Source organism: Pteronotus mesoamericanus, unplaced genomic scaffold (assembly GCF_021234165.1).
Source record: "Pteronotus mesoamericanus isolate MK-2021 breed Mesoamerican mustached bat unplaced genomic scaffold, CSHL_Meso_final scaffold_21, whole genome shotgun sequence".
In the NCBI taxonomy this organism is placed as follows: Eukaryota; Metazoa; Chordata; class Mammalia; order Chiroptera; family Mormoopidae; genus Pteronotus; species Pteronotus mesoamericanus.
This window is the reverse complement of record NW_026555310.1, coordinates 3,977,758-4,003,437: the sequence shown is the minus strand read 5'-3', so window position 1 is coordinate 4,003,437 and position 25,680 is coordinate 3,977,758. Positions and strand designations below refer to the sequence as shown.

The 25,680-nt window shown below is 43.0% G+C and overlaps 1 protein-coding gene across 4 annotated transcripts in view; it reads right to left on the bottom strand.

Moving 5' to 3' along the window:
• Positions 1 to 426: 426 nt before the first annotated feature.
• SLC11A2 (solute carrier family 11 member 2) overlaps positions 427 to 25,680 on the bottom strand; it is a 36,558-nt gene continuing 11,304 nt past the window's right edge. For all 4 annotated transcript variants that reach the window (XM_054591103.1, XM_054591106.1, XM_054591104.1 and 1 more), the window contains exons 2-17: positions 21,983 to 22,036; positions 20,165 to 20,313; positions 19,270 to 19,395; positions 18,739 to 18,858; positions 16,757 to 16,863; positions 16,155 to 16,225; positions 15,976 to 16,043; positions 14,103 to 14,258; positions 13,287 to 13,445; positions 12,222 to 12,308; positions 11,185 to 11,304; positions 10,882 to 11,031; positions 10,048 to 10,121; positions 8,988 to 9,141; positions 7,358 to 7,411; positions 427 to 1,625 (exon numbers count right to left, since the gene is read on the bottom strand). In XM_054591103.1, the coding sequence (XP_054447078.1) occupies positions 1,548 to 1,625; positions 7,358 to 7,411; positions 8,988 to 9,141; positions 10,048 to 10,121; positions 10,882 to 11,031; positions 11,185 to 11,304; positions 12,222 to 12,308; positions 13,287 to 13,445; positions 14,103 to 14,258; positions 15,976 to 16,043; positions 16,155 to 16,225; positions 16,757 to 16,863; positions 18,739 to 18,858; positions 19,270 to 19,395; positions 20,165 to 20,313; positions 21,983 to 22,036 (1,727 nt within the window). In that variant the 3' untranslated portion in view covers positions 427 to 1,547. The remainder of the gene's footprint in view (positions 1,626 to 7,357; positions 7,412 to 8,987; positions 9,142 to 10,047; positions 10,122 to 10,881; positions 11,032 to 11,184; positions 11,305 to 12,221; positions 12,309 to 13,286; positions 13,446 to 14,102; positions 14,259 to 15,975; positions 16,044 to 16,154; positions 16,226 to 16,756; positions 16,864 to 18,738; positions 18,859 to 19,269; positions 19,396 to 20,164; positions 20,314 to 21,982; positions 22,037 to 25,680) is intronic.

The window sequence follows — 25,680 nt, the reverse complement described above, 5'->3', positions numbered from 1 at the left end:
AAGTGCCATCTCAGGGGTATCCTTGCCGCTTAGACGGCCAAGTCATTGTAAGGGAAGACAGGCACCTGTCCAGATTTTTTAAAAAGTCTTGTTAAAATACAGTAAGTTTTAAAATAAGGCAGAGAGGTCAGGCATTTAATTTTTATACTGAAAGAAGAAAATGATGCTCCGAGTCACACAAACTCAATGCCTTTGGAGCTGGAAGGAAGGGAGTGAAGCAGTGTATCCACCCTGAAGTATGTCCCGTTAAAAATGGAGAGCCGCCATTCAGCTCCGGCCAGCAGCACTTCCGCGCAGGAACATGAACCCGGAGTTGAAATGTTCTGACTTTTCAGATAATCATGCAAAAACTTTCCATTTTTAAATATTATATTTTTATTGTAAAAAAAAAGTAAGCAAAAACAATCCTGGTTAGGAAGAGGGGTCAAAAAGTCTCTAACCCACATGGAGGCAGGCCATTTGTGACATGTGGGCTAATCTTCCAAGGGCCAGTCTAGTTCTAATCTCATACTACTACTTGGCATAAATATCTTGAAATAAAATGTTTAGCATTCTCTAGGAGATTCAACATGAGAAATATAAGCCCCTCCTAGAAATAAGCTCTGGACCTAGAAATGATGTTGGACTGTTAATGGGAAAAGTGAGAAGAAAAGATATGGTAGGACTATACAAATATTAGAAAGAGAACTAATTCCTCCATTATCTTCTGTTGGGACTTACAACGTTAAGTATTAGATGTTTCTTCTTTTTATACTGAAAACGAATGCTAGAATAGGCTGCATTACACAATGAAGCATGGGAAACTGATCATTAATTATAGTTTCTGGATCTTGTTACTAGGTATTAAGCTCTTTGGAAAATACCATCATATCTCAAAAAGAATTCAAGAAAAGCAACGGAGACTAACAATTGTAAAGCACACTGAAAACAAAGAGTAAAAATGACTGCTGAACATAAGAAATGTTTTCTTTAGAATGATATGCTAGTGTCAGTTGTTACTGAGGGTCTGGTTAAAACTGAATGAAATTTAACTGGCCACAGTCAAGCACCACTTTAAAAGGTAAGTCAATTTGACCAGTTCATGCTGAAAAAGAGCATTTACTCCCTTTCTTTTCTCACTTGGTGATCCAGACAAAACAAGTATCTGATTTGCCTGAACAGTATGTTTTTTAAAAATACAAAAGATCTATAAATTTCTATAACCTTAAAACTCTACCCAAACTGGTATGTTCGGGATTACATAAATACATACGCATATGTATTTTAAAAATTCCAGCAGTTAAGACACAAGCCCATGGGGTGTGTGGCCATCACAGGCCAATCAATTAACTCTGGATGTTGTAGGACTGGCGTGAAGTGGGTGGGTCTCTGACCTACACTTAACAGCTGTTAGCTTTTAACACCCTTCCCATGAGGAAATCTTTGCCTTTTGTTCAAAACATTTGAACAAAACTCACCTCTGAACTAACAGAGATAATGCTAAAAGGACACTTGGCACAAGCGGACTAAGAGAAAAATGGTTCCTATACAGTCTCTCAGGCTGCCGGTCATCTAGACACAAGTGAGTCAGCATCCATGGTGTTCAGAAGGTAGAGTTCAGGCTGAGTTGTCAATCCCAGGTGGTACTATGGACAAAAAGATGGAAAAGGGTTAGACTGACTCGTATTTAGATATTTAACTTGGCACTTAAGTATCTATAAATAGCAAACCGATGGAGGCCTTTTTTCAGTACTGCTACATTGATTTTTCTTTCAGAAAAGAAATGGCTCACAGATACACAGTTTACAGTATATAAAGACTAGCTAGGAGTTGAAATAGTTAAGGATTGAGATAGTGCCAAATGCCCTTAGCACAATTTGTACTTTGACTATTCTTCTAACACACTTTGCCTCAGAATGGGTCATCTGATCAGGATATTAAGGGCAAAAGCACTGTTTTAGACTTCAGTACTGTGTGTGTGTTAGAAATCAAATTTCAAATGATCTAAATCCTGAGCCCCATTACCCTTTGGCACCTGAGCAAAGTCTTCCATTTAAACAAACAAACAAATACCCTGACTTGTGTGTTTCAGTAAATTGAGTGTCATCGTGCAAACCGCAAGGTCTCTGGTTCAATTCCTGGTCAGGGACATGCCTGGCTTGTGGGTCAGGTCCCTGTTGGGGGCGTGCTATAGGCAACCAATGTTTTTCTCCCTTCCTTCCCTTCTAAAAATAAATAAATAAAATCTTTTAAAAAAACATAAAATGGCATGTGCTAAGAGAAAGGGAGATGATGACCTATGAGACCCAAATGTTTGTCAGTCTGAATTAGAATCACTTCAGCTACTTTTAAAACACATGGCAGCTCACTCTGATATGGCTCAGTGGATTGAGTGCTGACCTGCAAACCAAAAGGTTGCCAGTTTGATTCCCAGTGCAAGGCACATGCCTGGGTTGCAGGCCAGGTCCCCAGCAGGGGGCACGTGAGACGCAACCACACATTGGTGTTTCTCCCCCTTTCTCCCTCCCTTCCTATCTCTAAAAATAAATAAATAAAATCTTTAAAAAAATTTTTTTTTAAAAAATGGCAGACCCTATTTCTGGAAACCGGAATCCAGATGGTTTGTGTTGGGATCTGTGAAGCTGTATTTACTCATTTTCTCTCCTCTGCATACACTCAGTGGGACAATCACTGAGTCTCATTTTAGCCCTACTGTTATACCCAGGGCTTTAGACATGTTATTGCCCCTTGGAACCAGCAGCCTGTAATGAATGCAGAATACAGACTATAAAGTCATAGGAAGAAAATATTCCTCTCATAGTGTAGTGGAAAGGGCACTGGAGTTGAGTTTAAGCTCCAACTCTGCCGCTTTGTATGACGGTGAGCAGGTCACGTATCCTTTTAGAGCCTTATCCTACTTGTTTGTAAAGTGGAAATAAATGCCACCTTTCCAAATTCCAAGTACATTAATATGCCATCTCATGTCAGTGTTCAATAAACATAATTTTTAACATATTACAGCTTGTCCTGTATACCTGACAGGCTTGTTTTGACTGCGTAAAGATGAGTCCAAATGGGGCCCAAGATAAAACTATTCCCAACTACTGGGCTAGGAGACACGGAGTCACACCGGCCTTACGGCAGAAAAACAGCTCTTCAGACTCCAGCTGGCTTATTCACTTTAGGGTTTTACATCTCAGGTTTTCCTTACCAAGAGCAATTGCCAGGCATACTGACAATCCATTGCAGTCTTTTCTCAAGTGAGCTAAGGTGGCGGGCTTCCTCAGTATGTAGCAAGCAAGCATTGCATTGTTAGTCCCATGGTCCCCAAAATACATTACTTAGGTTACTTCATAGACAGAACTTCTCCACTGGAGAACTTTGTCACATTGCTCTGAGACATTGAGAACTGGTGCTAAATGTCAGAGATATAAGCTAAGATACTTTCCAGGGCAGAGAAGTAATGCAAATGAGTAAACTTACTACTAGTTCTTAGCTATTGCTGGGGTGGGACCATAGAGGGCCCTGCCCATTTTCTATGACTGTGAAAAAAGTACTGTTTTTTGTTTTTTTTAATGTAGTGCAGGCCAAACAAAATTAGCCTACCAGTTAGCAACTTCTGAGCTAAACCACATATTCTAACACTAATCAGAGTATCAAGCAAATGCTTCTGTGTGTTCATGTTTCTGGGGCTGTTAAACACCAAAGCTTGGTATCTTAAACTCACGCGAAGCGTGTGCCATGTGTTATGTAGGATGGTTTGGTAATAATAATGTGGGCCCTGCAGTTAAGCTATTCAAGTTCAAATGTCAATTGCCCATTAGCGATGTAATTTTGGAAAGTTATTTTTTGGCCTTTCAGTTGCCTCATCTATATCAAAGTTGATCCTTTTGTTAAAAGAATTAAATGAGATCATGAGTGCTTTGACCAGGACTAGCACATAGTTATGTGTTAGCCGTTTTAAACACAGAGAAGCTAAGCTGTCAGAAGAAGCTGACACATTTTGATTCACTGGTCCTATCCAATGAAGGAGCAGAAAGAGTTCCAGAGGGCAGAGCTAAAGGGAGTACCTCAAATCGGGATCTTCAAATTATTTTGCATCCTATTTTAGTTCTGAAATTAAACCCACATTGAGAGAGAACCCTGGCCAGCATGGCTCTGTTGGTTGGGCATCGTCTTACAAAGCAAAAGGTTGCCTGTTCGATTCTTGGTCAGGGCACATGCTTGGGTTGTGGGCCAGGTCCCCAGTTGGGGATGTGCAAGAGGCAATCAATCAATGTTTCTCTCACATTGATGTTTCTCTCTTTTTCTCCCTATCTTCCCCTCTCTCTAAATAAATAAAATCTTTTTTAAAAAAAAAATAAGAGAGAGCTAAATGAGGTAAGATGACAGAGAGAATAAAATTCCCAGATTACTTCTATGGTGTTATGTAAGTACTCAGCTCCTGTAATACACGGAAAGCTTGCAACAGCAAAAGGGGAAATGAGGTTCTACTGACACTTGGGACAAATGAAGTGCTGGCTTAGATTTTTCCACCATGGATCCGGTGACAGGGCCAGTTCAAAGTGCCTGAACTTGTCTTTGATTTACTAAATGGGACCAACAGTATTCCCATTTATATTGGGTCTGCCAAAATGTTCATTCATTTTTAAGCTAAACAAGTTTGGTTTCTCTTTTCAAATAATCCTACTTTTCATTGGCTGTATATACAGAATAGAAACACCAATTTCAAAGGTGAAACAAGACTACAGGGAGAAAAATGTTCACTTCAGAGCAAAGAAGGCAGAATAACAATTTTTTTCAAGTTTAAATATGGTAATGATGTGACCATTACTAACAGCAAAACTATTTGACTCAGTGGGTAAGAAGAAATGAGTGCTTGGTGTCTGCAAGTCATCAAGTCTTCTAAGGTCTAAACCTACTTATTTCTCTATCCTTTCTAAAGAAGGACTACAACGGTGCGGGCTTACTATGTCATTCCAGGTGGCAGTTGATGTTTTAGTATTTCAGAATTGTTGAGACCCTCATTAATACTGTCAAGGTTAAAAAAAAATACCCAGGAAACCAAACCGGAAAAAGAAAAATGTTTTTAATTACAAACCAAGTTTACATATTGTTAAATGGTCACTAAAATCTCAGCTGTAACCACTCCTAAAACTACTAGCACGACCTCACAGGAGCCAAACTACATCCCTGCCCCATCCCTGCTAACTCCTGGTAGGCTGTAGCAGCACAATTATCTCATGTCACATTTATGGAGAATAAGGACCGATTAACATAAAGTACAACTGTATATTCTTAAACATTCCACACAAAGACACTGACAGAACACACCGCATGTGCTGGCGCTGAGACATCTGAAAGGTCTGAGTGTCGCTCACTGCAGCCAGAGTACTGGCTGCAATACACTGTCTGAGAGGATCTAACAGAATACAGCACGGGAGTTTTTAACACTGTCAAATACTACATACAGAGTATTATAAAATGACATTTAATTGGGAAGAAATTTTCCATCATTGCAAGTCATAAATACAATTTTTAAAAGAAAACTGGCAGTTTTTACCTGGGCTTCTAAATATTTGTGACTTTGAGACTGACTGGGCCCACCCAGGCTTAGGGCAAAGGTTAAATGTTTTTGTACTGTTTTTACAGAGAATTTCTGGGTCAATCCAGCCTTCACCTACTGTGGCCAGACCTACTGCAGCTTAAGATGTGACTCTCCGATATCTCCCCGGGGGGGGGGGGGACACAAGGAGGGACAATTAGGAAAATTTGTACATCGTGATTCTGGGCTACATTAGTTGAGTGGCTAACGTAAAGGTATGTCAGTGAAACAGCAATTTACCCTTGAAGACTTAGAGAAGACAGTCTGTCCACTCTGCATTTTTGACTGTGTGCAAAATGTCAGCAATAATGCTTTTAGGTGCTTGCGTGAACAGAGAACACCAGCCCACCAGGACTCCAGAAGAAAGCCCACTCCGAATGAAGTCCTTCAGCACTGCTCCCGCTACTGCCCTCATCAAGTCGGCAGCTATACGAGACTTGATTATTTATTTCCATCACACCAATGTGATTTGATCTGAGATAATCACATAGTCTCTGGCTCCACATGTAAAAATGTCGCCAAGTGGCTGAAGAGCAGAAGCTTCATGCCGAAGGGACCCATGTCCTCTGACTCCAGGGCTCCACCATCTGGTCTCAGTTTTTCCCTCTGAGGGAATGGCTGAGGGGAGGGGGCCCAGAGCAACCTTGCGGAGGGAGAACTTTGCAACCACAGTGATACTTAGTGACTTGCTGAGAGTCCACAGCTCCTGAGGCTGCCTTGCAAGCCGTCCCGGGCAGACTTCAGGAAAACAGGACGATTCTGGTAGGAGGTGGCTTTTAGGAATAGAACAGATGGCTCTTCTTCTTTCAAGTCTTTTCTCCTTACCCCAAAGTCTCATGAGAACATCAGTTTGTAAACGCTACCATCTTTTTTCCACCACCCTCCTGGAGGAGGAAGGTGACGGTTTTACAACTACCTATGCTCAAGACTAAGTATCAGGAAAGTTCTGTGTAAAACATAAAGCTACTTAAAATCAGGACTCCCAAGAAAATCCCGATAAACTAGTTCAATCTCTGAGGAAAATCTTCTAAGTGATTTTCAAGGTGATTAATAACCACCATCTGCAGGTGAGTTTTGCTATTTGTCCATTTATCACCTTTATGCTTTCTTACCCCTCTTAACTTCCACTGAGAAATTTAAAGCAGAAATTAAGTTAAAAGAATTCTGATCCTGATAAAGGCATAGGTCTCATAATTTTATATTTCATATGGATAAAAACACTCTAGTTGAGATTTTATTTTATAATTAAAATAGTTGAAAGGGTATGCATAAGTATTTGTCAGCTTTTTAAAATCTATTATCTTTTAATAAACAAATTTGCATACCCATTTTGTACTTTTATTATGAAATGTATTGCATTTTCCAAATTTTCTTTTCTAACATGTAGCCTACTTAAGAATCAGAGAGATTTCTCTCACAAAGGGATAAAATAAGCTGGCCCATCAGCAGCTCTTGAAGAATTTAGTGTTAGAATGATAGCAGCAAATCGTCAGCTTTTCAAAGATCCCATCTAATCCAGTTCCCAGGTTAGGAGGTCAGGAAGAAAAAAAATTCCATCTTTCAAACACATGTGAAATAAAGTCTTCCACAACCACCAGTTGAGTGGAGTCCTATATGCAGTCTGTGCAACAGCACATACTTTTGGCTATGTTCACACAGTAAACCATAGAAACACACTGGCTCTGATGGCTACCCGGATCACACAGGCTGATCCAGTGTTTACTTAGTATAGTCGCCGGTGGCTTCTTCAGTCAGGACTTTAGAGATGCTTACCGTGCGCCCACAGTCCAGGAAGGACATGCCCAATGCAATCAAGCATTGCCAAATCTGAAAGATAAAATACAGCCGTCACCCACCAGCCCACTGCGACTGCGCACACTGTGCTGCTCAGACGCAAACCTGCTGGCTCCCTGGAGCCTCCAGCTTTGCTGTCGTCTGTCACCGAGTCATTCTCCCAGCCCCACAACCCCTTCAAAACATCCTGGAATCTGCCTTCTTCCGCAAGTGTCTTCCATACTAATTACTATACTGAGCTCCTTCTGCTCCTACTGTTTTGTGTTTGTAGTTTGTTTCTTTTGTTGGACTTGGGGTTCCCTGAAGACCACCTTTCTTACCGCTACCCTATTCCTCATGATGAGGGGAACGAATGATAGACTAATACAACTGAACAGTCTCCTAAGCTACTCCGTGAAGTGTATGTTTTGGAGCTAAACAGCAGTAACCCACTCTAGAATCAGCCCTCGGCCTTAAAAATGGTCTTCAAGAATCTCAATAGTCTCGGGCTGCCTGAGGACAGGTCGGCACCTTCGAAACCAATGTGCATGAAGGGAGGATTCCCTTAACTTGCACAGCGAATTTTAAAAACAATTCCTGTCAAAGACATAATTCAGTTACTTGGGTTTCCTGGGAGTAAGTCCCGAGATTATAGGGTCAGCATAATCTTAGTGCACCCAAGGTTTCCTGGGGAGCAAAAGAGAAGGGATGTATCAATCCAGGACACTGTTTTACAATTTTCACTAAAGTGATTTTCTCCAACACCTAACCTGTAGCAGACACTGACATGGGAACTAAGTGTTATACGGATCAGCAGTGGGTTTCCAGCCTCCATCCTTCACCGTTCTCTTCAGCAGATACGGTATAAATTCTGCTGTCCCTAATCCTACACCTTGTGTTTTTCAGAGAAACCTGTATACCACAGAAAGGTGGATTTGCTGTTGTTGCTACAGCCATTTTTCATTAATATAAGGAATGTTACAGAAAACTTGGAAAATAAAGAAAAGAATATGTCCATAATCCCGCCACCTTACAAGGACTATTACCATTTCCCTATAACTACTCAGATTTTTGAAAATTTTTTGATTATCTGGGTATACCTAATTTAGCATTCCTTTTCTGTGTGGTTGTATAACCATCATTTTTAAAATAATTCTAAAATAATTCAACGTGAGACTATCACTATTTATTTTCTCACTGGACAGCTATTGAGTGGCAGAGCTGAGAAGGGCTGTGGACCTACATGGGGTCCCCCAAAGCCCCGAAGTCACACTGCACGGCCCCCGCTTCGGCCCCACCGTGCGCCACCCCCTACTTCCCACACTGCTCCTCCTCTCAGTTCTGCGCTTTCTTCTAGGGAAGGACAGAAGTGACAGAAATAGAAAGATGATAGCTCTTAGGAACCAGATTTTACGGTTAAAAATACTGTTTAACCAAATACACACACACACACACACACACACACACACGGTTTAACCATAGCTGACTTAACAATTTCATGTAAATTATCTCAATAACCTAGAGAAAGGCTGCTGTGTGATCTTTTGGGTGCTTCCTGGATGTAGGTCGCCCCCGCCACCCCGTGCCACCCCTGACATCTCTGCCCCCGCCCCCTCCCAACTGGACTTACCAAGTAAAACACAAAGCTCAGATAAGCCACACTGACCACAGCAGCCACCACGTACAGAAACATGTGCCCTAGATCCTGGACATAAATCACGACAAAGTACATGTTGATGGAACAGATGATAAGGACCAAGATCCCGCCTGCAATCCTCCAGCCTCTGTAAAAGAATTGGCACAGTCACCGGTGGAGCGGTCCAGCCCGTCCACAAACAGCAAAGGACACTGCTTCTGGTGGGGTAGACAGGACAGGGGTAGCATTTCCAGAGGGCCATGCTCCCCTCCCAGGAGCGTGCCCATGCCTTGCCCTTCCCCCTCTTCTTCCCTCTCAGGTGCGCATCTGCTAAGCTCTAAGGGACCCCACGAGATGCACCCAGGGAGCAACAGGCAGCGGCAGACCCTCCCGGGCCAACCCCCGGAACCTGTCCCCAAGACCGCCTCTTCTCTAACTTTTCAGTGAGCCAAAGCAGTGCCGCCTGGGCTCTCCCCTGTTGCTTCTTCTCGCCTAAGCCCTTCTTTATTTCACTGTCCCCGGCTTTAATAAATGTATTTCCAAAATAAAAAATAAAAAGAACTGAAAAATCGTTCTTAGTATGTCCCATATTTGGTTAAATGAGCCAAAATTAGACACTGATAGGGACAAAGAAGGGAAAAACTACTATCAAATAACTCCTATTATTTAAGTCCCTAGAAATGCAACCTAAAAATGGAACAAGTCATGAGAGTCTCTAGGGATGCAACAAGTCATTGCAACTACCTTCACATCCTTTAAAGATGTATGTAAAAGGTTATCAGCTTAAACCCTTCTCATTCAGACCATTAACATGGAATTAAGATGCTGAAGCTAAAGAGTTAAACCCCTAAAAGCCAAATTTTCTTCCCCAGAAAATAAACATGTCCTTGCCTTCCTTTACTACCTTCACAGTCTCCCTTTTCCAAGCCACAGATTGAGGGGGCAGCACAAGCAACCGCCTCTCAGGCCCCTCTATGACCCCCTCTTCACCGGCCTAGTTGATAAAGATACCCGTGCCCCCCTTGGCTCTGGGGACTGAGAGGTGCACACTCACATTCCATTGGCAAAGTCACTCATTACCGGCCGCAAGCTCGTAAACGTGAGGATGGGTATGAGAGCAAAGGGAAGCTGGGGAAAAAAAATAACTAAGATCAGATGGGGCTACTGGAGGGCCCTGTATCACCCCAGAGAGGAGCACTGTCAGTGGAAAGGGAACACAGACCCTGTCTCACCTGCTCCGTAAGGAATCATCCTGTCGCCCCAAATGCTCAGGCACCACGCTGAAATCCGTGCAGCTATCATTAACCTACCACTGATTATGACCATAGTGTTTACAAACATTTGTACCTGCCTTGTCTTATCCTGCTTAGGACCGAGTGTCCTATATATCATTTAACATTTGCTTGGCTTGCCCTGGCTGTTGCAGCTCAGCAGATTGAGTACCGGCCTATGAACGGAGAGGTCACTGGTTCAATTCCCAGTCAGGGCACATGCTTGGGTTGCGGGTGTGAGAGAGGCAACCGATTGATGTTTCTCTCATACCCTGATGTTACTCTCCCTCTCTTTCTCCTTCCCTTCCCCTCTTTAAAAGTAACTAAAATATTTTTTAAAAAAATATTTGCTTGGCTTAATGAACAATAATTTTGTGTTCTACATATAATTATAGCTTATAAATCCCATTCAAAAGGCTTAAAAAAAAAACAACCCAAGTCATTTTGAAAAGCCTTTTAAATGCCACGCACTTCACATCTTGTACATTTACTGCAGACCAAGGCCATGCTTCTTCTTCTAAATTTTCCTCCGCACTTGGCATGAGGTCTGAAGCCTAAGGCAATACACAGCGCGGCCTGACTAAATGCAGCGTGCATTTCCCCAGCTCCCTCCTCACCTGTAAGCTCTGCAGAACGTTGAGGAAGTCATTCATCCCCGTTAGATGTTCTACATCTTGGAAAACAGCAACAAGCAGAGTGGGGATGATGGCAATAGAGCGGGTCAGAATCACTCGGGCAAAGCGTGACCATCTTAGGTTCAGGAATCCCTGAGAGAAAACACAGAGGCAGGATGAATGTCTGGAACAGGAAACTAGAAAGGTTTGGGGAGGCTCAGGCAGACCTTAGAAGCACAGGATCAGCAAGTAACAAATACACAATTTCCTTTTCCTTTAGTCTTTACCAGCCAACACAGCACCCACCTCCATGACGAACTGGCCAGAATAGGTTCCTGTCATGGTGGAGCTCTGTCCTGCAGCCAGGATCCCCACTGCCCAGATGTAGAGGGCAGCAGGCCCGAAGAAACATCCCAGAACAACACCCTGGAGAGGTGAGGGAGAAATACATGGCAGTGAACTGCTCTGACAACACCCAAACTGCATCTCTCTCTCCTTTGCCATGCACTGGGTCGAGCCACTGTCCCAGAAGCTCGACTCAGGTCCTAACCTCATTCTAAAAGCTTTCAACCTGATTTTTCATGGATGGTTCTTCATTCCTCAGCCTATTCTTTTCTCTTCTTCAGGCTTCTAAAGCCTTCATCTTCAACCTATATCTTAAATATATATATATGTATATATGTAAAAGAAAAATTCTACACTCCATTTCCCAAATGATACTGCTAACACACTATTTTATAACAGGAGCCCTGACGGGTGTGGCTCAGTGGGTTGGGTGTTGTCCCCCAGAGTGCAAGGTTGCCGTATGACTCCCAGTCGGGACACATGCCTGGGCTGCAGGTTCATCCCAGGTCGGAGCACATACGAATGACAAGCAATTGATGTTTCTCTCTCTTTCTCCCTCCCTTCCCCTCTCTCTAAAAATAAATAAATAAAATCTTTAAAAGCAAAAGATAACAAGAGTAAAAAGGTCGAATAAATTTGGGAAATACTGCATAAATACATATTCTACTCTTGGAGGTTCAGAATGTAACTGAGGCCCCAATAAAGAACATTTGACCAGGCATACATTCTATGATCACCCCAATTAATATCCTGTAGAACACTATGCTATCAACACAAGTATGGGAACTGCTGAAACGATTCTTTTTTTTTTCCAGCTGATCCTCTATTCCTTCTATCTAGTCCAAAATACTTGTCTAGCATCTGGCCTCTGAAATAAATGACACTCCAAAGAAGATATGCTCAGTTCTGAAATGAACCCACAGAAAAGACCAGATACTATGCCAAGGACAGTATCTGATTCAGGGACAACGGACACAAATCTGAGTAGGTTCACTTACCCCTTTGTAGATGTCCACAGTCAGAGTTGAGTTATCTTCAGGGAAAAGGTGAGTATGGGGGCTGCTGCTATTTCTACAGACTTCAATCTAGAAGAGAAAGCGGTTTAGGAGCAACTTTTATTTTTGAGGCAAGGACCAGAAAAGAGGTCTCCTACAGATCACACACAAGTCACCTGTGAGACACACCCTGGAGGTGAGACACCGGACGCAGGTAGTGATGGGGCATAAATGGGCAGCAAGTATCACTTGCACTCTTCCTCCATAATCTTTCTGGACCCCCATGTCATCAAAAATATTTACTGAGTTAGAGTGTACATTGTTGGGTCATTTCAAATGATAACGGGAAGAGAGTCCTTAACTTCAAATGTGAGAGGACGCCAGAATAGGGAGTCCTTAGTCAAAGCAGCTCCAGGAGCCTGAGGTACTATCAACAGGAAGTCAGGTGGTGATCAAAACTAGATAGGCCCTGGCTGGGTAGCTTAGTTGGTCAGAGCATCATCCTGAAACACCAGGGTTGAGGGTTCAATCTCTAGTCTGGGCAGGTACAAGAATCAACCAATGAATGCACAAATAGTGGAACAAATCAATATTCCTCTCTCTCTAATCAATTTTTTAAAAGTTAAAAAAAAGAAACTAGATAGGCAATCAGGAACTGGGAAGACAGAGAATTAAAAAATGACAAAACAGCCTCTCTTAGCAACAGTGTGTTTTGTTTGTTGACTCCTCCCTGCCTGTCCTCATCATCAAATGGCAGGAATGGCAAGCAAACTGGAAGTTGGTAAACAGGAAACAAAGGGCCAATCAGATGTGAAGCCACTAATGAAAGAGCAGGAGGCAATCTTTAATCTGAGCCGATCTCCCTCATCAGTCAAAAGCAGGGGAAAACGGCCTGGGCTTGGTCGGCCCCAGACTGCCGACCCTGCGCAGCGCAGGGACTGAAGGGACAGCACTGAGGCTACAGCTCTCCTTCCCCTGAGCTCCAAGTCACTGTCACAGTTTCCTCCCACATTCCAGCCTTCACATGACGCTTACGTTCACCGCTATTCATGACCCTGGCTTACTCACCACCTGCTGGTTGGTTTTCCAAAAAAATGCTTCGGCAAAGACTGAGACGACAAAGACATTGATGATGAAGGAAACAAAGAGAGCAATGCAGGATTCAATGAAAAAGTACTTATTAGCTTCTCGAACTTCCTCCTTTTTGGCTCGGTTTATCTGTCTGGACTGGAAAGATAATAATAGTAGTCATTTTTTTTTTTCTGACTTTTTGGAACAAGTTTCCTTGTAATATTTCAAGAGTTCAGAGACAACTGAAAGATTAAGAGGGCAAACAATGGACCAGATGCAATGTGTGAGAACTCGCTTTCATCCGCATTCACTAAGGAAGAACTTCCTGACCCCTGGATGACATTACGCAGTCCTCACACCGGCAGGAGTAATTCAGTGACTACTGAGTTCTCAGTTACTGTGGCTCAGAGAGCCACAAAATGTGCCCTAAGAAATGTATAACCTTAATTATAAAGGTCTTTGAAGTCTCCCAGCAAACAACGGTGTAAGACTTGACTGGTAAAAGGTTGGTTGGGTTCTTCACTCCCGACCTCCTCAAGGCCAGTCAGGGTTTAAAGATTAAAACACAAGAGACTTGGTGCACTTTCAGACCTTTTATGCAGAACTTTAGTTCCAGTTTTTCTCCGGAGGTTAGTTATCTCTGGTCATAAACCAGAGTCCAAGCATGTGGAGTTTATAAATGCCCAACCATGGAAAAATACCTTGCTCTTTTGGGGCTCTAACAGTTGTAAACTAAGTTATGTGTCCCTTGCAACTAAAGGAAAACACCCCATGACCTACCCAGGAGGCCACTGAGATAGAGGCCTTGCTCACCTTGACTAAGGCAGAATGCAGGTACATGTTGTGCGGCATGATGACGGCCCCCACGATGCCCACAGCCTGCTGGATCTGCGGCGTGCCACAGCCTGAACAGGACGGCACGAACATGCCCTTGAGTACTTCGCTCTGGTTGGGTCTCACTGTAATATACTACATACCAACATAACAACTAATTAGCCTTTACTGGAATATGAGACTGAGGGAATAACAGTACTAGGAAACACTCAGCATCCTTTACTGCTTTCCTTACACCTCCTTCCTCTTCAGCAACTACCTAGAATGATGAAGAATAAAGAAAAACCAAGCAGCATAAGGAGCTTGCTGCCAGAGATGAGAGAATTCAACACTGGGGTACCTGGATATTTTATATCATATTTTAGATACACCAAATAGATGTAGAGAGAACGTAATTAATATTCTAAAGACATAAAATGGCTGCTAAGGGCCTATTGATATTAATTTCACAGTAACTCCTATGAGACAGACCCAAGAATATAGTCAATTCTTAATTATCCACACTTAAACTTCTGTTCACCTATATTCATCTGAGTATCACTGTGTTTGCCCCTAGCATAAGCTGACTCATTCATAAACACTTTTCCCTGGTTCAGCACTTCTCCTGAAAGCCTTAGACCAAGCTGTATAATCTACCCATAGATTAGATATAGTTATAGAAGTCTAGCTGGGCCAATAAACAGACATCAGTTAAAATGGCCACAGAAAGGTGGTATTACTGCATATAGTGATACTTAGTCCTAGGAGTATCTGGGTTAGGGCCCAAACAGGAAGCACCCACCATATCCCCTATAGTTCAAATACAGAGAAAGTTCAAGCTGCAGTTGGTACAAACCAGAAGGAGCAGAAACAGACCCTCTCAGTTAACAGCCAAGAATCACCCTGTAACACCCTCTCTAACCCTCTCCAAAGCTGCTCCGTTGCCAAGATGGCCAATTTGGAACCAGGGGGTTTGGTCTGGAAGGTCCTAGAAAGTCTAGTCATTTTTGACCTGAGGGTCCCTGCAGACTTTCCTGGATAATAGTCTTTGTTATAGATAATATCCCTTCAAAATTGGCCCAAGTCTTAATTGGCTTTTTCTTTCTTTTCTTTTTTTCCTCCTGCTTTTACTTTTACTAACATTTTTTATTTTATGCTGAGTTTACTCCCGGGCTGTAAGTTTTGTGTCTTCAGTTTCTCCCAGGGTTATCTGATGCTCCAGTGCGACCTCCTCTTCTGGTTTAGAAACAATCTGCTTTTTCAGGAGGACCCTCTCAGCAAGGCAGGGAGAGTTCATATGGGTCAATCTGCCCACGAGCTCTGTCCGTTCTGTGCTGCATCTTGGGGGCTTTGTTCACCTGGATGTGCTCAGTGACCAGGGAATCTACATCTAAACCCTTAAGCTCTGCATTACTCTGCATTTTTAAGTGTGTGAAGCAAAAAGTCAGCACTCTTTCTGGGCCACCGACCCTGTGTCCAACCCCACTGTTTAGCCTGGACACACGTACCAACTGCACCAATGTCACAGTGAAATGGCACATACTGCTTCTGCAAAGTGACATCCCTTCAGAGACTCGATGGCTTTTCAGATACGCATACCCCTGACGGCCGGGCAGCCTCACAAGTGTTCTTAAAGTGAACTCAAAGATCTGAACCTCTTGATTTGCATGATTTTGCATGGTTTCTGGGTCAAGTGGATAGCAAACTATTTTCAGAGGTCACCTCAGGCCACTAACAAGGAGGAGCAGCAATTGGTTTTTTCTGAGCACATGTAGTACAATTAAAACCATCCCAGCATTACTCTTTTATTATAAAGGCAAAAAAAAAATTTTTTTTTGTTTTACAAAGCTAATGAATAGCCTGAAACACTTGCCTCGTATCCAAATGTGAGGGCCATAACAGTGATGAGAAAGCCAAAAAATGCTTCCAGCTTCCGCAAGCCTAAAGGGGAAAATGCAGCAGTGAGCTTGGAGGAGACAGACTTCCCCATCAGCCACATGACGGCAAAGTAGCTTATGTGTCTAACGTGTCCATGCCCAGTATGGTACTTACCATATTTGTCCAAAAAGAGAAATACAAAGGTATCTGCAATGGTGATGAGAACTCCACCCCATAGGGGAACCCTAGGTCAGAGGTAAGAAATGGAAATTAAAGAAAGAAAGGAAACATTGAGAAGCACTTTCATCCCAACAGCCCTCCATTAATGAAACATTTGGAGAAGCAAAGACTTGTGGGAGAGGAGACAGTGGCAGGAAGCCAGGCCTTGGGTAGCTCGGGATCACAGGACCAACTGACTAATATTCATTCAAACTTGACTGTCTACCACGTCAGACATTTCAGATATAAAGCTGAAAAGAATGGGTTTTCCTGTATCTCACTGTCAGTGGGATATTAGACATAAAAATAAGTAAGTGTAATATACAATAGTACACAAATAAAACCCACACTGCACAACGGCAGTATACATGACCCAACACAAGAACATGGAGATACAGAGCCGGGAGAGAGGAAGGTGGTCCCGGAACAGTTCCACAGGAAATATAATAAACTTGAGTAGAATCTTGAAAATTGAAAATGAGTTGGGTTTTTGTTTTTACATTTGCTTTAAAATCTAGCAAAAAACACTGATTACTTTCTACAGAGGAGCCCCTCACCTTCCTACGGACAGGAGATTGATGGCAATGGCTGAGCCAATAACTTCTTGCATGTCTGAGCCAATGATAGCCAACTCCACCATCAGCCACAGGATAATTCGTGGGACCTAAATATCAAACAGAAGAAAGACGTGGTTCTAATGAATCATTTCTAAGAACTTCCCCCATAGTTCGGAATTCACATTTTGGAACTGACCCATAAAAAGCCCCTTATAAGCCTTCAGTAGAGACAAAGTACCAGGAATGGGCTCCACTTGCCCCATCACCGCACTGCGCGCCCTGGCTAGGGGAGGCAAGGGTGCTTTTCTGTGCCAGGGCTTGTGAGTCAAGGTCTGGGCAGCCAATGATACTAATTGCTTCTCTTTTCTTTCCATTCAGGAGAGGAAAAGAAGTTCCATTCATTCATTCCCACTTTATTTCCTGCCTAAAAGCAATCCAAGCAATCCTAAAAGTCTTACGGGGATATCGCCCTGGCTGGTGTGGCTCAGAGAACTGAGTGCCACCCTGTGAACCCAAAGGTCACCATGCCTGGGTTGCGGGCCAGGTCCCCAGCTGGGGGCATGCAAGAGGCAACCAATGGAAGTATCTCTCACCCACTGCTGTTTCTCTCCCTCTCCTTCTCCCTCCCTTCCCCTCTCTCTAAAAGTAAATACATAAATAAAATCTTAATTTTAAAAAAAGGATGTTAATATGGTCCAAATATTGTTCAGGAGAGAAAAGAAAATGACTACAGAAGAAAATATCGATCCTGACTTCAGCTGAAGAGACAAAACAAATGTGAAAAGGCTGGGGTTATCCCTTTTCTTTTTTAATTGATTTTTAGAGAGAGCGGGGAAGGCGGGGAGGATAAAGGGAGGGAGGGCGAGAGAGGGGAGGGGAGCAGAGAGAGATTTGTTGTTCTACTTATTTATGTACTCACTGGATAATTCTTGTATGTGCCCGCACCAAAGACTGAACCCTCAATCTGGCATATCAGGGCAACGCCCTAACCAACTGCACTACTAGGCCAGGCCTGGGGTCATCCTTAATGTTAACAGGAAAGCAAGTGAAAAAGGACAGTTAAGCAAAAGGACTCAGAGCAAAGTGGTTGGAATTGGGGACTATACAACCAAAGAGTAAACTAATCTGGTCAAACAATGCAGGTGAAAGATAAGTTTAGTTAATGCTGGCTCACTGAGGCCAGAAAAAGAATACCTCCAGGTATCTACTACCCAAAAGTTTGTCACAAAAAACAACTGTTAAGATAAAGAAGCTAAGAGAAATTATACATTACCAAGTTTTTCTTTTAAGAAACATATAAGAAAAAAAATAATAAGGATACTTTCTCAGAGCCAAGAAAGGAGATTAAACACTTCGGCAAAGCCAGAGTAGCTCAGTAGTATCTTATTCAAAGGTGAAGCCCGGGGAGAGCTGCCTTCCAGACACAGGCCCCACCCTTGCCTGAGGCGGCAGGAAGAAAGGCCCCAAGTGTCCAGGCGGAAGCTCTACAGGACAGAGTGACATCCAGGGTCAGGGTAAATTGAAAAATAATCATTAATAAATCCAAAGATCCTGCCACAAATAATTTGTGTTATACAGAAGAAACTTACTTTTTTCCAAATTGATGGCAAAGTCAAACAAAAAGAAAATATATATAATGCAAAGTGATAGAGCAACATGAATGTATGAATAACGTGCTTAGAGCGCCCCGCCCCTCCACGCACTGGGCACTACTAGGTGCCAGAAGGCAGAGGAAATGGTCATGTTTACTTAACAGAATTTTTCTAAGGAAGTTTTCTGGAAAAAAGTGAATCTCAAGTGAGATTTTTAAGGAGTATAAAGAAGCGGCTAGGCAGCAAGAAGGACCTACAGAACTTCCCCTATAGGACTCCCGGTCTCCACGGCCACGGGCCCCACGTCCTTCACTGTTTCAGTGCACAGCAGCAGGGCCAGCACACAGGTTCCTAGGACGCGAGTGACAAACAGAACAGGACATCGCTCACCTTGGGATACTGACGGTGACACACTTCGGCAAGATGCAGCCCAGTGACCACTCCCAGCCTCGCTGCAAGGCGCTGCAGCAGGAGTCCCACGATGGTGGCCAAGAGAAGAACCCAGAGCAACTAGAGAAGAACAAAATCCCACCGTCGCGCTCATTAGACAACTGAGGGGTTTTTTTGCTTGGGTGTTTGGCAATGTGAATGGGAAACACCACATTCAGGAAAGGGCCCAGGTCAGGAGTCAAATGACCTGAGTTCTGTGTCGGGTTCAGCACATAACCTGGTGCGTCTCCGTGTACCTCTCTGAGCCGCAGTTTCTCCCATCTGCAGTTTTTCCTTTATTCAAGGAAATGATGTGGATGAAATAAAATAAAAAAAACAAATGGGGAAGTACTTTTCACCTAAGTGTCACTGCCAATGAAGGATCTGCCTGCAGATCCAGAAGGCTGATATCCAACAGGCAGAGTAGAGGAAAAGGACGTGGAAGTGTGTTGTGTGTGTTTAGAAGAGACACGGGTAGGACCAGATGTTTACCTTAAACCCAGCCACTGCTCCAGACTGCAAATCAGATTCGATGTTTCCTGGATCCAGGTAGGCAATGCTCATAAGAAATCCTGGTCCCGTGAAAGCCCAGAGTTTACGGAAGCTAAAGCAAGAGTACTGCAGGAGAGGAAGAGAGAGAACTGATTATCACCTCCAAACTTCTGATCTATTTTATCACATACAAAACCAAAAATATCAGCTTCACAAGAACAGAGGATTTAGGATGTTGGAATGTGGGTGTGTCCAGGTTTCCCTTCCATCTTATCCACTTCTAATCAGTAAGCTGGCACTTCTCTGTCCAAGTAAGTGCCCCTTCCCTGACCTGCTCTTCTCCATCAGCCTCTCATCTTAAAACCAGACAAACAGTATCAGTACCTCTGTGGCCAACCACTATCCCAATTGGACAAACCCATTGTAAGAAAGGAACATAGAACTCCAACTTCCTCGATCGAAAAGTGCTCACTAAGACGCCCCCTGGCTGGTGTGGTTCAGTGGACTGAGTGCCACACTGAGAACCAAAGGGCTGCTGGTTCGGTTCCCGGTTGGGGCACGTGCTTGGGTTGCAGGCCAGGTTCCCAGCAGGGGGCATGGGAGAGGCAACCACACACTGATGTTTCTCTCTTTCTTTCTCCCACCCTTTCCGTCTAAAGATAAATAAATAAAATCTTTTAAAAAAAGAAAGAAAAGTGCTAAGACAACTTGGCAACTGTTTTCAAGGTCCTCATTTTCCTTAACAGTTTCTATTTATTCTGATTACAAAAATTCAGTCCTCAGAGACGGCGTGCCAAAATTAGATCTGAGGCTGCTGATCTTGAGCTGTGCAGCAAGCTTTCCACTCACGTTCTCCCTACACAATAACTCTTTCTTCTGAGGACCTGCCACTAACCTCCGCCTCAGGAATGGCAATCTTCTCATCAAAATAGGTGGTGAAGGGCTCCTCTGAGTTCCCGGTGGATCGCGGAAGAGAGGAGTCACTGTAGGCAGGGTTGATGGCACCAAAACTGCCAGAGTCCCCATGGTCATCTGAAGCATCATCTAAATGACCAGATTTGAAAAGAATTTTTTTTTAATGAAAAAATACACCAACAGGTCATCCTTAGTAATACTGAAATTAAATCTTTATAATACCTTAAAGAAACAAGACCAACCTGACTATACTTCAATTTATTTCTAATGCTTTACTTTTATTTATATTCTTAATAAATTAATTTTTGACTAAGCAATATATTCACATGGATGCAAATCTGAGAAATACAAAAAAGCTCCCTCACCCCCTTCCCCAGTCACACGGCTCCAGCTCAGTGTTACCACTAATCTCACAGTGGTTTTCCTACTCTCATACTTCTACCCCAACTTGGCAATTTTTAGAAGCATGTCATTTTCTTCTAAAAACACTTATGTCTAGGGCTCAAAATATAACATCTCCAGACTAGCCTCATTGCTCACCTGAAGTCCTAACTTTTAGAAGAAACTAAGGCAGCCTAGCGAGACACACTCCATCACTACTCCGCCCGCTGTCTGGCAGGGCTTACTCAAAGAGACATCCTTGGACCTTACACCTCCGTTGGGTTCCTCAGAAAATGTGGAAGTTGCAAAATCTGCCACAGTTCAGGCTAAAATCAGAAGCTGCAGGGAAACCACCAAGCAGGAACCCCTTCGCCTCCTGACTAAGCCCTGCAGTAAGGAACTTCGGGTCGCAGGGGACCCTCGTGAGAGGAGGGCTCATCTAAGACTAGTGCGTCAGTGTTTCCGAGCCTGGCATTTTGCAGTTAATATTAAATGCAGGGAAGAGAAGGGGGTAGGGCCTGGAAGAAAAGGGTGAATCTGCCAGAAAGATACAAAACCCAATGTGCTGTAGCCATCAAATGGCTATTTCAAAACCACAGAGCTCTAATCACAGCATTTCCAAGAAATCCTTACAATCTCCAGTTACAAAAACAAGAGTAGGAGCTAACTCATTTTACCTAAGTGACTCTGAACTGATTTTTAAAAATTATAAAAAATGCCCTGGCTGGTGTGGCTCAGCAGATTGCGTGCTGGCCTGCAAACCAAAGGGTTGCCGGTTCGATTCCCAGTCAGGGCACGTGCCTGGGTTGCAGGCCAGGCCCCCAGCCAGGGGCGCACAAGAGGCAACCAGATATTTCCCTCTCTTTCTCCCTCCCTTCCCCTCTAAAAATAAATAAAATTTAAAAATATTTTAATACATTTATTAAAAAGGAGTGGAAATTCTAAAGGAGAAATTTAGAATTAGGAAGGATTGGTCAAAGCAGTCAAGAAGCTCTAATTGAATACACAGTATAAGGTGCACGCTCAGTATTTTACTGCTCCACACAGATATCTGAAATGCTATCAGCAACCAAAGCAGTCTAAGGTTTTTATGACAGTTCTGTGAATAATATTGCCTTTGCAAGCATTACTGCTATAGAAACTAAACTCGTAGCTAATCTTGGCTCAGAACTGGAAACAAGATGAGGCAGGCTTCTGTGGTTCTAAATCCATTTTCATTTACAGCCTAAGTCACCAGATGGTAACTCCTGAATAGAGCGGGTCTCCATAAAGATACTGTTGGCTAGGGAATAGGAAATGGGGACAACTTTTGTTGGACTGGACCACAAGAAGAAAAATACGGTGAATTCTGTTACTGACTTAAGCCTGGCCTAATTCCAAATAAAAATAGACAATAACACAAAAAACTGTATATTACCATCTGACATCTTCTGTCTCCGACCCAACACCATGGTGTTCTTAGAATAGGATTCTGGAAAGTAGAAAAGGGAGGGAAAGGAATTAACAAGAACAAACTAACAAGTTCAAAAACAGCATTTTGTACTTTGTACAACCTAACCCTTATTATATGAAAAGAACCATTCTTCTACTGAATTAGATGACCTTGAAAATAATTAGTTTTCATAGTATGAATAAGATATATTTAATAAAAAATGTAAGTTTTAATCATGTTTTTGCTGGCAAGACTCAAAACCAAACTGAAGCAAATAGGATTTCAGGGAAGCAGGCGAATGCATTCGTCTTTAGAAGCAGGTTGTCTATGAATAATTCAGCCCCAGGTTCCCCACCACCGAGCCCTGCGTGGGGGTAGAGGGCGGCCCCCTTTCTGGCCATGCCCAGTTTCCCAGAACCAGGACTCTGCACCAACCCGGTTCCAATGTGCGAAGCTGCTAGGCAATCACCCAGTCTCTGCTGCGCCTCCAGATTAACCCAAATTTAAAACCAGACTGATTTCTCCCCACTTCTACGAGTCTTTTTATTTTTATGTCCTTAATGATTTTAGAGACAGAGAGGAAGAGAGGAGGGAGGGAGGGAGAGGGGGAGGGGAGGGAGGGATGGAGGGAGAGAGGGAGAAATAAAGAGACACACACGCACACAGTCGGACAGACACATGTCAATTTGCTGTTCCACCTTTCATGCCCTCACTGGTTGATTCCTGCACGTGCCCTGATCCGGGATTTAACCCTTTGGCGTCTGTATCCTTGGGGAATGGGGAGGACTCTCCAGCCAGCTGAGTTACCCCACCAGGGCTATGAGTATTTAAGGGCACAGATCTATAACCCTCTTTGACCTAACAATTTAAGGTGAGAAATAGAGTGAAGAAATAAAAAGGAGTCACAGATTCAAGCTGCTAAATCATTAACTCCAAGTAGACCAAGGCATCAAAACAAAAAAATTATTCTTGTTTTTACTGACTCTGGGAACTTAACCTTTTGAAGTTTCCTGTCCGACCCAAATATATCAGTGCATTGTGCCTTTCATGCCTCCATCTAGCCACCTGAATGACCTCAAAAAGAAAATGTTCTAGTGTCTAAACCACTGGACATCTGAAGATTACCATCATGGACCAACGTCGGGGCTAAGAATGCAGAACTGATTCTTCTCAAGAATGAACTTTTTACTACAAAACTCTCAGACTTTTCTTTCTCCTTGGGAACAAGTAGTTGGGAGGTTTTGATTAGAAATAAATGACAAAGACTTCTGCAAGGGTCGTATGCTCCAATTTCCTGGAAAGGCGGGGGAAGCACCATATCCGCACCCTGGTAGTGGAGGGGCACACTTTCCCAGCCTCCCTCCTATGTCCCTGAGGAGGGATTTCGGGTGTGAGGTCTCATTCCCCCCGCCCTTCAACAACTGGGAGGAGAAACTGAGCTAGGTCCTCCTCCCCCAGGCTTTCAGGGAGAGCAAGGCAGGTCTGCAAGACACAGGCACTTCTCTTAGTCCCGCAATAAGCAACCTGTGGGCATGAGGAGGTGTCTGAAATGTCCAGCATCCTGTTGGGTTAAGGTCAACTGTGGGGGAGGGGTATTAGAAAGCCCGTTTGGCCACTGATTTATGGTGTGTTCTCCAGAGAACCCCACCACCACGGCTGATTTTTTTTAATTTCAATCTACTGATTAAGGAATCTACTTCTCAGTCAATTCCAAATTCAGAAGGAGAAAGATGGGGTAATATCTCATCCCAATAATTACTATCCTACTGAAAAAGATATAAAGCCTCCCCTTAGCTATCTTTTACTGCTTAAATTGTCTTTTTCCACTCTTGTCCCTTTGTTCTTCCTAACTGAACGGTCCTCCACTTTGTTTTAGATAAACCTATCTACCCACATATTCTGTACTATACCAATCTTACAGAATTAGAGAATTCAGTCTCAAGGAGGGTTTTAGGTTTCATCTATTTTCTGGGCTGTAAAACATACCACTACTTGCTAATCTGGAAAACATTTTCATCTTTACAGTAACCAATATCAAATATTCTGTTCTAACGTACTACTAGCCACGTCCCTCCTATCAGGCTTTGAGCAGCCAGATGGCTCAACAGCAGCCAACAGACCACAGCGACACTGACTGAATCCAACCCCGCCCTCAGCCAGTTACAAGAGCTCCCAGGCTAAGTGGGATTTACACGTCTGACGACCCAGAGCTGCAGTAGCCACTTAGCTTCCAATCGCAGCACAGCCCCTTGGCACCACTGAGAGCCTTCTAACTTTTACTTTACATATAATTCTAAGAAGTCAGGTACTCAGCTTATCCAAACTGACGATAAATTAGAAACTGCAGATCAGCTCTGGGACTAAGGCTCATAAAGGAAAAAGTCTTGGGCCATTTGGTATGAGGCAAACAGCCCTTCCTTATATTTCCATCAGCTCTGAAAACATTATTCTTAAGAATAATGATATATTAATAGCTCAAGTTTCTTAATTGTGGCCTATTCACCAAGAACTGCTTACGTTAGATTACTTTTTGTAGTGATGAATAATATCCTATTTAAGAAGACACAGAAGTGCCTTACACATTTGAGGAAGATTCCTATCCAAAATAGTCTACTTAACCTATATTTAAAAAGCAAACAACTGAGATAGTAGTGTGTTTTTCCCCAAGCCTGCAGCGTTTAAACGTGATAGTTAAATATTGGGTTGACCAAAAAATTCATTTAGTTTTTTCCATACAATGGCTTTAGTGGTGCTTATCTGTCTCGAACTTCATTCGAAACAATTTTGTTAGATTGTATTGTGACAGCTGTCATATCAGTGTACATTAAAAAAAGCGTATCAAAATTGGTGAATTTTTGTGCAGCCATTTTAATATTGAAGATGGAAGAAAATACACAACATTTTCAGTGTATTATGCTCTATTACTTCAACAAAGGTAAAAATGCAACTGAAAGTCAAAAATAAGAAAAGAAAAAAAGATTTGTGCAGTGTATGGAGAAGGCACTGTGGCTGAATGAACATGTCAAAAGTGGTTTGCTAAGTTCCTTGGTACTCTGGACATTTTGGCCAAATAACTCTTTGCTTGCAGGACTGTCTTATGCATTGGAAGATGTTTAGCAGCACCCCTGGCCTCTACCCACTAGAAACAAATAGCAGGAGAGCGCCGACATACTCAAAGTATCCAAATCAATAAAGTTACTGGTGGAAATGAAAAATGTGTCTTTTATGGAAAAAACATAATGGACTTTTTGGCCAACCGAATAATAACTTTAGACATAAATATTTCTTCTTAAATTTTTTAGAGAGAGAGGAAGGGGAATAAGAAAGAGAAAGACAGACATCGATTTGTTGTCCCACTTATTTATACATTCATTGTATGTGCCCTGACTGGGAATCGAACCAGCAACTTTGGCCTATGGGTACAATGCTCTAGCCAACTGAGCTACCCGGTCAGGGCCAGAAATATTTCATGATAAAAATTGTAACAATGAGCCCGGGCTGGTGTGGCTTCATTGGTTGGGCATCATCACACAAACCGAAAGGTCACCGGTTCGATTCCCAGCTGGCACAAGCCTGGGTTGCGGGCGGGGTCCCTGTCAGGACGCATATGAAAAGCAACAGATCGCTGTTTCTCTTTCACACTGATGTTTTTCTCCCTCTCTTTCTCCCTCCCTTCCCTTCTC